Source organism: Talpa europaea, assembly GCF_964194135.1.
Source record: "Talpa europaea genome assembly, chromosome: 10".
NCBI classification, from domain to species: domain Eukaryota; kingdom Metazoa; phylum Chordata; class Mammalia; order Eulipotyphla; family Talpidae; genus Talpa; species Talpa europaea.
The window spans coordinates 108430972-108445504 of NC_140077.1; the positions used below are offsets into that span (position 1 = coordinate 108430972).

At 43.0% G+C, this 14533-nt stretch overlaps 1 protein-coding gene across 1 annotated transcript in view; it reads left to right on the forward strand.

The window, feature by feature from the left end:
- TTC29 (tetratricopeptide repeat domain 29) overlaps positions 1 to 14533 on the forward strand; it is a gene marked incomplete at both ends in the record, with an annotated part of 162481 nt that overhangs the window by 26037 nt on the left and 121911 nt on the right. The window contains one exon of the mRNA XM_084245598.1: positions 975 to 1160. Within this exon, the coding sequence (XP_084101724.1) occupies positions 975 to 1160 (186 nt within the window). The remainder of the gene's footprint in view (positions 1 to 974; positions 1161 to 14533) is intronic.

Consider the following 14533-nt stretch of genomic DNA (forward strand, 5'->3'; position numbering starts at 1 on the left):
AAAATTAATTGGTGAAATAAGTTTGAGAAACACCAAGTGAATTAATATTGGCATTGAGCAGCTTAGTCTATTGCAGGACTTGTCAGGACCTTTAATGTGCTGGTATATCTTGTCTGTTTCAGTGAAAAAGGGAAATTGGCAAGAACATTTCCTAAATTAATTTCACCATAGAATCTTCGTTTAAGGTAGTGTAATGAATATTGATCTAAACAAGCAACAATAAGATTGATTTTCATGTTCGAAGTATACTGCTGACAATACAAGAAAGTTACCTACAAATAAGGATAAAAGTCTGTTTAGAATATTAAGGATGCAGGATATATATTAAATTGTCCTGAAATACATTCCTTTATGTTTAATATTCTGAAAGCGTTCTGTTTTCCATAGGATATAGAGCTTAGCTGACAAGTATTCTTTAAATATGGAATTTTAATAGCTTATATAAATATAGGTATTCCCCACTTTTTGAAAATATCGCACTTCACTTTTACAAAAGGCTTTTTTTTTTTGATGACTGGAAAAAAATATGAAGAGGATTTTTACAGCAAAAGACAAAAGTGAGAAAATCTTATCTCCTTTATTTACATTATCTTTTTTGCCATTGCTTTCCCTGGAATTTAAATTCTTTTCGAATCTTTAATAGAAAATATACTTGGTGATGTCCCATATGCATTGTTCCAAAAGGAATAAGCACATTGCTGGTGTCATTATCTTGTCTTTTGCCTAACTTAGGCAAGTTCTATAGTATGTTAGCCCCTAACATGTTTTAAATCTTCAGAAAGATTTTTATTTTTCTCATGTCCATATACTTTAAATGCAACAGTTTTAGTAGTTAGGCTCCATTAATTTTTGCATTTAGATACTTTAAGTAATCATGCTTTTAAGGAAAAAAGAAAATAAACACAAGTTTGCCAATGGAAGGGAGAGGCCACATTTTTCTAATGCAGTCTGTGATGTTTTTTCTCTCTTCGAAGGGTACTTTGAAGATGTCTACACTAACTTGTATGCTCTGGCCTGTTACTTCAGTAATCCTGAAGACAAGTGGGTGAGGAACCACTTCTATGAACGCTGTTTTAATGTTGCACAGCTGATCAAAGTCGACGGTGGACGGCGAGAAGCCGAGGCGCACGCTCACATGGGGCTGCTGCATGAGGAAGAGGGTGAGTAGATGCTGGCCGGGGGCTTTAGGGGGTGTAGAGGCAGGACTGGACACAGTGCAGGTTCTCTGATCCCATGCAGACCGGGTAAAGGGGGAGTCAGAGTCCTCAGTAGTTTTGCAGGTTTATTATTGGGGTTCACCAGGCATATGGCAGGCAGGGGTGCTGGCTGGGGGGCTGGGTGAAGCAAGTCTTCACTCTATCTGGACTCTCTCTCGTTCGTTCTGCTGCTTCTCGGCTTCTGCTTCGGCTTCTACTGCTGCTGCTGCTGCTGCTGCTGCTGCTGGCATCCCCGTGACGCTGCCCTTAAAAGCACAGTCTTACCTCAGCTGAATCCCATCTACCTATGCCCACACCCTATTCCAGGTGCCCGCCATCAGGCATGCATTCAGGACAAGGATCCATCATCTATCCTGATGGCGGAAGGGCAGAAAAGCCTGATATTTTCTTTATCCTACAGGGGGCCTGGAATCCGGGGACCAGAAAGTTATGGGCGGTCTAGAAAAAGACCTGACACTGTTGTAGAAGAATGTAAATTATTGAGTTTAAACAGCAAAGGGGTGTGACGTACGGACCCAACCGCAGTATTGTACACAGAGGTCCTCCACCCAGCGCTCAGCCTGGCTCCCTGGGTCAGTCTCAGAAACAACCTCCGCAGCACCCTGCATGTCCCAGGGGCTACGTGCTGTGCCATGTGGGGTCCCCCCACACTCTTCAAGCCCTCCTTGTTCTCATTTTTACTTGATTTCCCAAGTTTGGAAATGTCAAGGGCGAGGGAACACACGCTGTCATTATCTTAGCACCCGTCTATGAAAATTTTTAATAATCTCTATAACTGAGATATCACCCCAATGATCTCTGAAGGAAATCTCCCTTTAAATATAACTTCATTCTCAATATTGTTATCTGGAGACAGGCGGGAGTCTGAAACAACAACAAAAAATCGCTGAACACATGTTTTGTATGATGGTTTAATACAGATTGCAAATAAAATTCAATAATTACATTTATTGAATTTAAATTAATTGAAATCTCAGTTATTTTGGGGGGTGAAGACACGGGATTACCTCCTCCTGCTACTCTCAGCTCACGAGCTGCAGGACAAAGCCAGTAACCCCTGAAGCAAGACGGGGCTGCAGTGTGCACTGGGCGCAGGGTGCATCACAGGGAGGCCCGGTGCCAACTCTGAGTGAAGATTTGCTGCGGGTGCTTGTCGGTCATGACCCCTCCGTGCCTGCTACCCCGGGTACAGTCTGAAGATGCTTCACCTGTAGAAAGACTCCCCACCCTAGAGCAACAAGTCACCTGGACTGTGGTTAACTCTGTCCGGGGGCTGTGAGGGAAGCTCTGATCACGTGGCTGAGCTGTGACTCCATTGTGCTGAGGTGCCCATTCCTGGGCCAGCATTTTTGGTTGGCTGTGGCACCAGCCCCTTCCCTGACATGATCAGGGGAAATGGACTTCAGGTGTTGCAGGTGCAGCTCGGCTGGAGGTCAACAAGGTTAACCTCATCAGTGTTCATGGTGGATAAAATCACAAGCACCTTTACGGGGTACCTCCTTCCATGGATGTAGGATCTGGGTCCAACCCTTGTCTTGACCAGATTAGTGAATTTAGCACTGTGACTAGCTGATATCCATGGGAGCCTTGCAGGAGGTCAGTTTCTTTTCTGGGGGGTCTGACCTGGAGGGATTACATCTTCCCCTAGTAGCTGCCCTACCCATTTTTAGTGATCATGGGAAGATATCCTCATTAGTCTGTTTTCCATGCATTTCATGAGAGTGCCCCAGCTTTCCTCTCAGTGTCAGATCCACTCCATCTTGTCAGCTCCTTTCAGTAACAGAAACAAAGAAATAAGCAAGGAGTTCTATCATTGAAGGCCTTAACCCCTCAGATATCCCACTGCTTTCAAGGCAAGTTTCTAATGGTCGCTAACTGAAGATCATCCACACCACCAGTCTTGGTTTCCCCTGACTTGCTTCCATGAAGACATGGTAGGGAACTGGATTGATGCCCACTAGCTAGACAGCTGCCATCTAACGAGGTCTTGGTCAGCAGCCCCAGGCCTGCGGGAGCAGCGTTTCTCTGGGAGAACTTGCAGAGGCCAGAGCAGCAGAAGTGGTGCCTGTGTTTGGGGCAGTGTCCTCACACTCTGGGTGTGACGGGCACCAGACTCGATGGCGACATGGAGTGGCAGAGCCGTGAGGCAAGTTCTGTCCTCCCAGCTTAGCATGCAAGGCTGGATGTAGGGTCGGCCCCTCCCCCCTATAACTGGCATCTGGGGGCCGGGGGGCCGGGACAGGCCTGAGGTCTCTGCTGTGTGCTTGCAGCTGTGTAATATGACATGCAAACAGCAAGATTTGCCACATAGGCATTTATGGTTTGGGGAACAGCAGTCTCTCCCCTGCCAAGAGAGAGGGACTGGGATCCAAGTCTAATCAACATGAAAAATAAAAAAACCCAAAACCCAACCCAGCCAATATCAATATTAAAAAAGCACAAAACACTAAAGCACTAAAGATTTGCCACTTTTCATTGTAATTTTATAACAAATGTTTATTGTGTTCCGTCTATGTGTAAGACACTGGGCAGAGTGCTGGGAATACATGTCGAGAAAAGGTATTGATCGTCCCTTGTTCCAGAGCCTTAGATTTTTTTTTTTTTTACATTTCCCAATTTTATTAAAAAATAATTGGCATATAACATTATTTAAATACAAGGTATACAATGTGGTGATTTGATGTATGTGTACATTGTGAAATATTAGATTACATTTTCTTCACCTTACCCCATTTGCATTTTGCTGCTGTTGTTCTGATGGTGAGAACATTAAAGCTTCGCTCTCCAAACAATTTTCAAGTGTGCAACTCTAGAAAAGTTCTGGAAAGCCTTCAGGCATAGATAAATAGCAGCAAGTTGGACTTTGTTTTGAAATCCATTTAGTCATTCTATACCTTTTAATTGGTGAATCCAAGCCACTTGTATTGAGATGTAAATGTGTTTGCCATTTTATTGTTCTAATTATTTTTCAGTTGGTCTTTTTAAATTTGTTTACATCTCCCTTTATGTTACAAGTTCCACTTCTATTGTCTCACGTGATACTTTTTCTGATTTTTGTTTGAAGGTTATTCTGAGGTTTGTTTATGATGACTTGCCATCATACTTGATCTGGTAGACCACATTTTTCTTCCCTACTACTCAACATATTATAATTTAGGTATATATTATCTCTAGATTTGCTTTGCCATTGTTTTGAAATAATTCCTTTAGTACTTCAAGTCTGGACATTTTCTTAGTATTGGACATTTTCTTTTAATTTTTGGTTTCAGTGAAGCACTTTATACTTCCTTCTCTTTTGAATGAGTCTGGCAGGATAAAGTATTCTAGGTTGAAGGCCCTTTTCTTTGAATATTTTCATTATCTTCTGCCATTCCTTTCTTTTTTTTTTTTTAATAATAAATTTTATTTTTATATTCCCCCATACAATTGCAAACGCCCCATTCTGACCCCCAGAGCCTTAGATTTTAATGGAAGAGGCCGGTCACTACTCTGATAATTACAGTAATGTGGGCGAGCGTGCTGGTAGGAGAGGCTCAGATGCGCCAGGTTCAAATGTGGAGGAATCAGAGTTGTTGAAGATGGCTTGTAATGCTTGTGCAATTAAGCACGTCTTTTATATTGCTGGTGATAGGACAAATTAACCCGACATTTCTAGCACACAATTCAGGAATGTGTTTCAAGAGTTTAAAAATTTTCTGAATCCTTTAACCCTGCTATTCTACTAAGATATGATCAGATATGAAAACAAAAAATTACATAAAGACTACTAAGCCTTGCTATATATAATAATTGTAAGAAAAAGAGACACAATACAAATGCCCTACAATAGACTCATCATTATTATAATTACATAGGATGAACTCTTATCCGGCCATTCAAAATGCTGTTTTCCAATAACTAGAATGATGAGGTACCATTTATTGCATTGTAAAATTGGTATAACCTCTCTGGAAAACAGTATGAAGATTCCTCAAAAAAAATGAAGAATTAAACTACCATATGACCCAATAATTACACTTCTTTTATTTATTCAAAGGATATGAAAATGCTAACTTGAAACGTGTGCGACCCCTGTGTGTGGTGCAACCCTATTCACAGTAGCCAAGACACAGAAATAACCCGTGTGTCCACTGACAGAGAGCAGCTGCTACCAGTATATGCACTCAATAAATACGCTTTGGCTACCTAAAAAGAAGAAATCTTGCCTTTTGCAGCAACACAGATGGAACTTGAGATGTTGGGGAAGCGGGTTTAGTCTGAAAGTGAAAGGAAATTACCAAATGGTTTCACTCGTGGAATAAGGGTAGTTAACACAACTCAACAAAAATGGCTCTTATTCTCTAATAACAAAATGTGGTCACCAGAGAGGTAGAGGAATGGGGTTGGGAGGAATAGGTTGAGGGGGTTCAGTTTTATAGTGGTGAATGATACCAGATCTTTGGTATTGGGTACAGTTGTGTGGAATAGACATGTATCAAGGTGTCAAACTCTGCCCCAGAAACTTAGAAAATTTTGTAAACCAATGGTGAAATCAATCAAGAAAGTAAAAAAAGAGGGCCTTTCTGGTGGCGCAGGTGTTGGAGCGCAGCGCTGTGAAGCTGTCTGTAGCCTCTGCAGCGCCGGTTCAATCCCTGCTGGCCGCGGAGATACCCACATGGCGCGGCAGACCTCTCCTGTCTCACCCGCTGCTCCCCCAAGCAGTGTATTTCATCAGTCTGCCTGTTCTGTTCCCCACTCTGTCTCTGGTGAATCCTCTCACCCCCCTCCCCCCGCACCTCTGGCCTGTACCCCAGTTCTTGTATGCATAAATAAATAAATCTTAAAAAAAAAAAGAAAGTAAAAGAAGAAAGAAAGTTTATTTCTGGCCAGTAGGCTGGGAGCTGGCACTTCTGGGCTGAAACTGGAGGAGCAGAGGTTAGTTCCCTGCTAGCCCTGTTTTTGCCATGGCACCTTGGAGGACTTACATGGAGATGGGAAAACCACGAAAGAGAAACAACCTGGACCCCAGAATGAGCATTTGGAGGGAGCTGTCCCGGAAAGTCATCCAGCCCTCAGAGGACTGCTTGTTGCAAGATGACTTTGTCTCAGCCCCTGGGATTTCGGGGACTATTGATAACAACAGTGCAGCCTTGTCTAACTCTGATCTGCTGGGAATGAGGGATTTCAGGAGTTCTGTGAGTGGATTGTGGCAATTTCTTTGAAAATTTCACACCATGTTCTAAAGTTTCCCTTTGGAACACGGTCTCTGATGTCTTTGTACTTCTCCCAAGATTTCCATTTCAATGTTGTAAAGACTAAGTTCCTCAGTTCAATAATACCACTTAGTCTTCCAAATATTCCTTTTCTATTTTTAACAGAAAAAAAAAAAGATGAAATTTACTGTTTCCATTATGTTTCTGTATTGTTTATCTAGAATAGGCATGTGCCATATTTATGATCCCAAACTGAAAGTATACAACTTTAAAAAAAAAAAAAATTATTTATTTATTTAAACAAGCACTGGGTACAGTCAGAAGCATGGGAGGGTGAGAGAATTCACTAGAGCCAGAGTGGGGAACAGAACAGGCAGACTGACGAAGTACACTGCTGAGGGGAGCAGTGGGTGCAGCAGGAGAGGTCTGTGTGCCATGTGGGACCCTCGCTGGCGGCCGGGGATCAAACCCACACTTCAGCCTTGCAGCCCAGCGCTCAACCACTGCACCACCAGGGGAGGCCCAAAAGTATACAACTTTTTAAAGCTGGCTGATAGGATGACACTCTATCCCAAGTTGAAGATGGTTTTTTGCCAGTTGTACAGGCACCGACACTCCTTGGGGATCCCCTGACTGTTGTTACTAAAGATGAAGGAGAATATCGTGGGCCTTTTGGCTGACCCAGCCTTGGAGTTTCCGTCTGGAGCAGAGACTCTAGACCTGATTACAGGTCTTGGAATTGGGACCCACTACTCAAAATGGAAGCTCTCTGACTCAGCCCAGGACTCCTAGCTCCCTTCACTTATGTCTCTGGGAATCTCCCTGAAGCTAGCTCTCAAGTTGTGTGGAAGAAGGACAGCCATTAGAGCAAAGTCCCCAGAGAGGCAGGCACAGTAGTTGTGGTTGTCAACATTGAACGCTGCACCCAGACTTCCCTGAGACTTGGTGCCGTGAAAATATGGAAGAGATTTCACATATGCCTTATCCGAGAAGGTGGGTGTCCGATCTGTTGTCCCTGAGACAGTCCACCCTGAAAGTGTCTCTTTCACCCAGATCATAATTCATACAGCTAGAAACACCTAAGCTTTTTTTTTCCTTAATGAAGAACATTTTCATTATTATTATGTTTTTCCTCTTATGTATTGAGGTAACACTGGTTTACAACACTGTGTGTGATTTAGGGGAATCTGTTCACGCCTCACGCACCCACAGCCCCAGACCCTAAGCCACTGGCCCCCTCCTCCCTTTGTTTCCACTTTTATCTCCCCTCCACATCTAGCAGCCTCAATTCTGCAGTCAGATTTCTAGCGCAAGTTTTGGTTGAGTTTTGTGTGTTCCCTTGGTTTGTGTCTCTATATTCCACATACAAGTGAAATCATCTGGTATTTGTCTTTCTCCTTCTGACAGTTCACTTAGTATCATCCCCTGGAGTTCCATCCATGTTGCCACAAATGCAAGAGTTCATCTTTTTTTTACAGCTGAGTAGTATTCCATTGTGTGTATACACTGCATCTTCTTAATCCACTCATCTGTCATTGGGCACTTAGGTTGTAGGAACAGCTAAATCTTTGTGGGCATTCTCAAAGCAGACATCATGGCTGACGAACAGCTTGGGACAGACCTGTGCCCTGTATAAAGACCACAGCAGACCACCTTGAGCACATGGACACTCCTGCTCTGCCTGTGCTGCCTGTTGAAACATCTGGGGCTCTCAAACCATCTCAGTATATCCCCCTAATATCACCAGCCCCTGCTCACCACCTAGTGGTCATAGGCTTTCATCGCCTTGTATTTTATCACCTGCTCCAGCCCCGGGGTCCCAGTGCTGTATGGAGGGTGGTAGTTCTCAAGCATTTCTCTCTATACAAACACAATCATTGACTTTTGGCTTAGACAACATCTCCTCTGAGATTACTGAGATTTAAACACTCCCCTCCCCCCAAGGAGAAGTGAACCCCACTAACCATGGCTGTGGTCAAAGTCAAAAGGGTGAGGAGTATTTGCTACCAGTTCTACAGCTTCTCTGTCCCGTCTTGGAAGCACACTGAAATTCAAATGAGCCAGAGTAACACTTTCTAAAGCAGATAATGACAAATCAGAGTTAAATGTTTCAAAAAGCAAACCGTCCCAAACTTGGGTTGTTTAGTATTGTAAAAAAAAAAAATAACACCAACCCATTTTGGAATTGACCAAGACACGCAGCTAGACGGCTTGTGGCTCGGCCATAGCTAGCGTGACTGATGAACTTCTGAGACCCTTTCGTCACAGTCGTGAAGTTCACTTGCCCTTTTGCGTCTGCCGGTGTACTCCAGGTTTGTGCATTCCTCACCTGCCCGCCTTCAGGCTCCTCGAATCCTTCTTCCAGTGGGTCCCTCCAAATCCTGGATGAAGGGAACTCCATTCCCATTGGCCTCTGGAAACAGGGCCAGAGTGCGTTAGAGAGTTTTCTGGTTCCTTGGCCAAAGCCCTTTTCTCGTGGCAGCCTTTGCAGCGACTGATTCTCACTCCCCAAAGCCCAAGGGCCACATACAGGAGGGCCCTGTCCGGCCCTGGAGCAGCCTGTGCTTTTGGGGACTTGGAGGCATAGCCATAAGGACCAGGTCTTATATTCTTTCATCCCAGCCTCTTAGGCCTAACCTCATACTCGGCCTGATCCTTCGGCCCTGTCTCCTCTCTGCTTTGGCCTCATACTTGGCCGTGGGTTTGAGCTCCCATGTGCATCTCACATGTTGCCATGTCTGTGATTCTACTTCTCTGTTTGGGGGGATCCAGGCTGGGGCCTCTTGTGTGGAGCCAGTGCGCTGCCTCCGGCATGTTCTGCTTCAGGTGCTGACAGCATGTGGTAACTACAGCCCTGAGACAGGACAGCTGTTGTCCACACTGCTGGTACTTTGTATTTGCTCATTTGAGAAAAAATTGTCAGTTTGTAGGTATGTGGGTTGAATTGTGGATCCCAAAAAGATGTTGAATTTCTTACCCTGTCCCTGTGAACGTGGCCTTATTTGGAATCAGAGTCTTTGCAGATGATCTAGAGAAAGTGAGCCCAATAGGGTGGGCCCTGCACCCCACGTCTGTGTCCTTGTAAGAGGACAGATTGTGGCCCAGAGACAGACAGGGACCCAGGGGAGAGGATGCACTGAGACAGAGCGGCAGCACTCTCTGCAGGTGGAGGAGCTCTCTCCTTGGGGAGAGAGGCTGGAGCACAGACTCCCCCACTACCCCCAAAGGATCCAATCTTGCCCTGGAATTTCAAACCCCCAGCAAGAGCTGTGAGCAGTAAGTGCTGTTGTTTAAGCCACTCAGACGTGGCGCTGTGATGACAGTGCCACAAAACGAGTGCACAATGAGTGTGGCATCGGTGACCTTCCTTCACTGCAAAACAGATGTTATTTCAGTGGAAAAGACAAGGCTCTCGTGACGGAGGAGTGATGTCACATGACAGGGAAGACCGTTAATGCTCCTTCATTTTACACCGACACAGAGAAAGCGTTTCTGGTGGGTGGTGATCAATTGCATAATTTCTTTTTTTCTATTTTTTTATTCTAAAATAATTTAAGGAAATTAAAAAACCCTCCTTATTATCTCATATAAATAGTCCTTGCCTAGAGTTTTTACTTTTTACCTCGTACTACAGAACTGTGACTTCATTTGCTGACCATTTTTATTCTTTGGCATTTAAAGTATCACAGTACTCAGTTCTCAAAATAAAGCTTAAAATGCAATAATGCCATCAAAGCTTTTACATCATCAAAAATGCCACGTCAAAATGGATAGAAATTTAATGGTAATTTCGTATTTGTTATGGAATAACATTTGCCAGTTTATTAGAAAAACAGCCTTAATAACTAAAAGAATTGCGAAGGATACATCAGTTTTTTAGTGTGGTGTTTTATTTTCTCTTTCATTTTATTAAAAATTAATAGATAAGCGCTATTGAAAGGATTTAAAACCTATCAAATACACAAAATCTCAACTGGGGCGGTCTCTGGAGAAGGACACTGATGATGTGGAATGACAGGGGCATCTTAGTTTGCATTAAATGCCTTTTCTCACTGCTAGAATCGCTTAGCCCGTGCATGTATTATTTTTAAATTGGGAGGAAAACTAGCTCATTTTTAAAAGTGCATGGAATTGCAAAGTACTGAAAAGGACAGAAGGTTTCTACAGTTGGTATAAAGTCAAGGTGAAGATTAAAGAACTATTATAGGTCGGATCGCACTATTAATAAGAGCGAAAAGGGGGTTACTTAATAGGCAACTGTCTTGATATCAAGAACTTGAAGGCATTTTCTTCTTGTCCCTGTTCCACTTGGGTGCTGAGCTATTCATACAAATGAGGTGACTCTTTGAAGAACAGTAGCTTGGGTGCGGAACAGAAGACGGTGATTAATTTTTTGTCAGTACTTGCGAAGCATGAAAGTTGATGTTGCAGGAGAGAGGCTATAGGGATGACACTAAGGGTCAGGAGAAACGCCTTTCTGTGGCCTAACAGGTGTTCTAGATGTCGTGCATTGTGGGACAGTCCTCACATAAAACTAGGCTGGGAATATGTATTGTTCCAGTCTTTTAGAAATGAATTTTAGAGCCAAATGGAATCTTAAAAGCTGCTAGTCTGGAAGCTGATTTGCTAGATGAGGCTGCAGCAGTGGTAATGAAGCCTCTTGCACATGGGGGGTGCTCGGCTCGGCCCCTGGCTCCATACCCAGTCAGCTTCCTTCCCCCTCTCCATGTCCTCCTCAGCAGAAGACACAGAAATTGGGCCTCTCTGGTGGCCGAGGGGTTAAGTCTCAGTGCTGTCATTGCTATGGCCTGAGTCCAAGTTCAGTCCCCAACCATGGAGCCAACCACATGACTCAGCAACCTCTCCTGTCTCCCCGATGCTCCCCTCAGCTGTGTATTTCAGTAGATCCGCCAGCTCTCCCTACTGTGTCTCTGGTGAGTCCTCTCACCCCCTGCACCTTTGGCCTACACCTGAGTTCTTCTATGCAAAAATAAATAAATAAAATCTTTAAACTAAAAAAAATCATTAAAATCTGCATGTCCTTCAGATTGACTTGGCAGTGACATTTAGGTACTTAGAACTAGTCAGATACAAGCACACACTGACAGACAGACATGCACACACAGCTACTAAGTCCCCCTTCTCATGCACAAGGCAGGTGACACTATCCCCATTTCAGCTTTGCAGGAATAAGACTCTGAGAGGTTCAGCACAGGTCGGGACCCTGGGCCTTCAGATCTTTGGTCTGTGTTTCCTTTCCTCTACCCCACTCTGCATCTCTGCACAAAGCTTTGCTCCACAGAGACCTCATAAAATTTCATCTTCTGGGTTTATTATTTATTATTAAAATGATAAGAGAAGGCTTCTGAAGTCAGGCTGGCACTGACAAATTTTGAATTTAAAAAATTGTATTTCCTTCTGTATGACCTCTGTTATTTGTCAGTTTGTCCAACCATTTGCTTTCATGGTCTGTTACCAGTGCTCCCCCACCCAAGCATCCCATGCAGTGGTCTGTGAGAACCCCTCTCCTCAGGGGGTGCATGACTCCCTCGTGATTTCATCTCAACTACCGTGTTAGCCTCTCCACATTGCATGTATAAGGGATGGTTCTCTAAGGAAACGAAACCCACATGGCTGATACCCTCTAGAGAGCCTTCCAAATGCAGGGAGCAAAGCAGAAGGGACAACAATTAACAAACTTAGTGGGAACAGGCAGGTTTGAATGACTTTATGTCAAAGCTTTCATCATGTGTTGAAATCCACATATGAACTAATCTCTCCAATAATTGTGAGTGGGGTAACCTAGAAGCGGAGGGGTGGTGCGGTGTGGGTGTAGGTTTACGCTGTGGACGCTGTCCACAGCCTCTGCAGCGGGGGTTCAATTCCCGGCTGGCCAGGGAGATACCCACATGGTGCGGCAGACCTCTCCTGTTGCGCCCGCTGCTCCCCGCAGCAGTGTATTTCTGTCGTCTGCCTGTTCTGCTCCCTGCTGTGCCTCTGGTGAATCCTCTCACCCTCCTGCACCTCTGGCCTGTACCCCAGCTCTTGTATAAAAATTTAAAAAATCTTTAAAAAAAAAAAAAAAAGACTGGTAAGGAGAGTGGGCTGGTCTGTTGGCTAAACAGATGGAAAGGAAGGAAAGATGATGTCCAGACATTACAAGAAGAGACAGCTTCAGTATCTCATACAGGTTGGGGGGGTCAGAGTAAGCGGAGGAGGGGGGGTATAATTTCATATTCAGTATATTTTGCCATGAGTAGCTACAGTCTATGTTCAGGCTCCATCACTTGGTTAGAAAAATGCTACAACTGTAACTCGATTGAAAAAGCATACATTTTTTTCATATGCCTGTTGGCCATTTGCATTTCCTCTTTGGAGAAGTTTCTTTTCAGCTCTTCTGCCCATTTTTTGACTGGGTTATTTACTTTGTTTTTGTTAAGTCTCATCAGCTCTTTGTAGATTTTTGTGATCAGTCCTTTATCATCAGTGTTGTGTGCAAAATTGTTCTCCCAGTCGGTGGGGTGTCTGTTTGTTTTGGTTACTGTCTCTTTTGCTGCACAGAAGCTCTTTAATTTGATGTAGTCCCAGCTGTTTATCTTTGCCTTCACTATCACTGCTGTGGGTGATGTGTCTGTAAAGATGCTACTGAGGTGTATGTCATGTAGTGTTTCACCTATATTTCCTTCTATGTATTTTATGGTTTCAGGTTATAATAAAGTAAAACTCAAAATTAACAAGCAGCTATAAGCCAGAGACACACTGGGGGTGGGGGGAGCAGAGAGGAGGGAGTAGGATCAAAACAAGGGGGGTGGGAATTGTATGGGGACTATAACCAAGATGAAAATGCACACTTTGGGCAAAAATAAAAATGATGTAAAAATATATAAAATTAAAAAAAAAGAAAAAAAAGAAAGAAAAAAGAAAAAGGATACAGTTTGCCAAAGAAACAGGATATGAAATGAATATGTAGGAAAAGAGCCAACCTCTCTAAAAATCTATTTGAATAATTATTGAAATACCATTCAATACTTTTTAAGATACAAAACAAACAAAAAGCAGTCATGACTCCTTAAAGTAATACTTACGTGTATTGCTGGTGATTCTGTCAGACGTTTAGGTGGCTTTGGAAAGTAACACAGGAATGGGTTGCAACCATAAAATTTTACATATCCTTTTATCTGTTAATTCCACCTTTAGAAAATCTAAATTTTTTAAAAAAAGATACAACAATGAAAATACCTATCAAAGCATCCTTTATAATAGAGAAATAATCTAAGTATCTAAGCACTAGACAGATGTTTTAAGTATACGTCCCTATCCCCAAAATATTCTAGTCTTTTTAAATGCTGTTATGAAAATATGTGATCTAGAAAATTAGCTCCAATTACATAATTTAGGTAAGCAGACAAATTCCATTGCTTTACAACTGTGTGAAAAATGTGCATGAAAAGGAGAATGAAACTTGACCAAATTTTGATGGATGGTGTCATTGTTAGTAATTTGTGAGATTTTTCCCTGTAGACTGTCTTTCGTGCTGATATAATAAATATTTTTGCCCTTAAAATAAGAAAAATCCATATTGCATGGTACTTTGCCAAATATCCTTTTATGCTTTATCTAGTTTTGTTTCCAACATTCCTTGATTGTCTTGGGAATGTGTTAGGGTAACTGAGCATCCTGTGAGCTGGCACCCAGGGAGCCCCCAGGAGGGGTCACTTGAGGTCTTGAGGTCGGGAAGCAGAACCGTGCCAGGCAAACCTGGGCAAACCAGTGACACCAAATACAGTGACTAGCAGTTTTGTTTTTTAAACTTAGTTTTTTATTCATGCACCAAACAATAGTGAGATAATAATGGTTTTGTTATTTGCTATTAATAGTTTTTGACAAGCATAATATGGTCATTTTGGGTTTTAAATGGCTCTGATTTTCTATTTAAATTGCTATCATATTTTAAAATTTGTAGCAATGAAGCCTATGCTATATACTGAAGGCTGCAAGGGAGTAACCATCAGCCAACCAAGGGCCTCTCAGTGTTTGCCCTTGAAAACAGGTTCACTAGTGGGCATCGTGAATCCTCTGAGGGGCAAAAATAAATAAATATGACCAAGCAAAATCAATAAAATA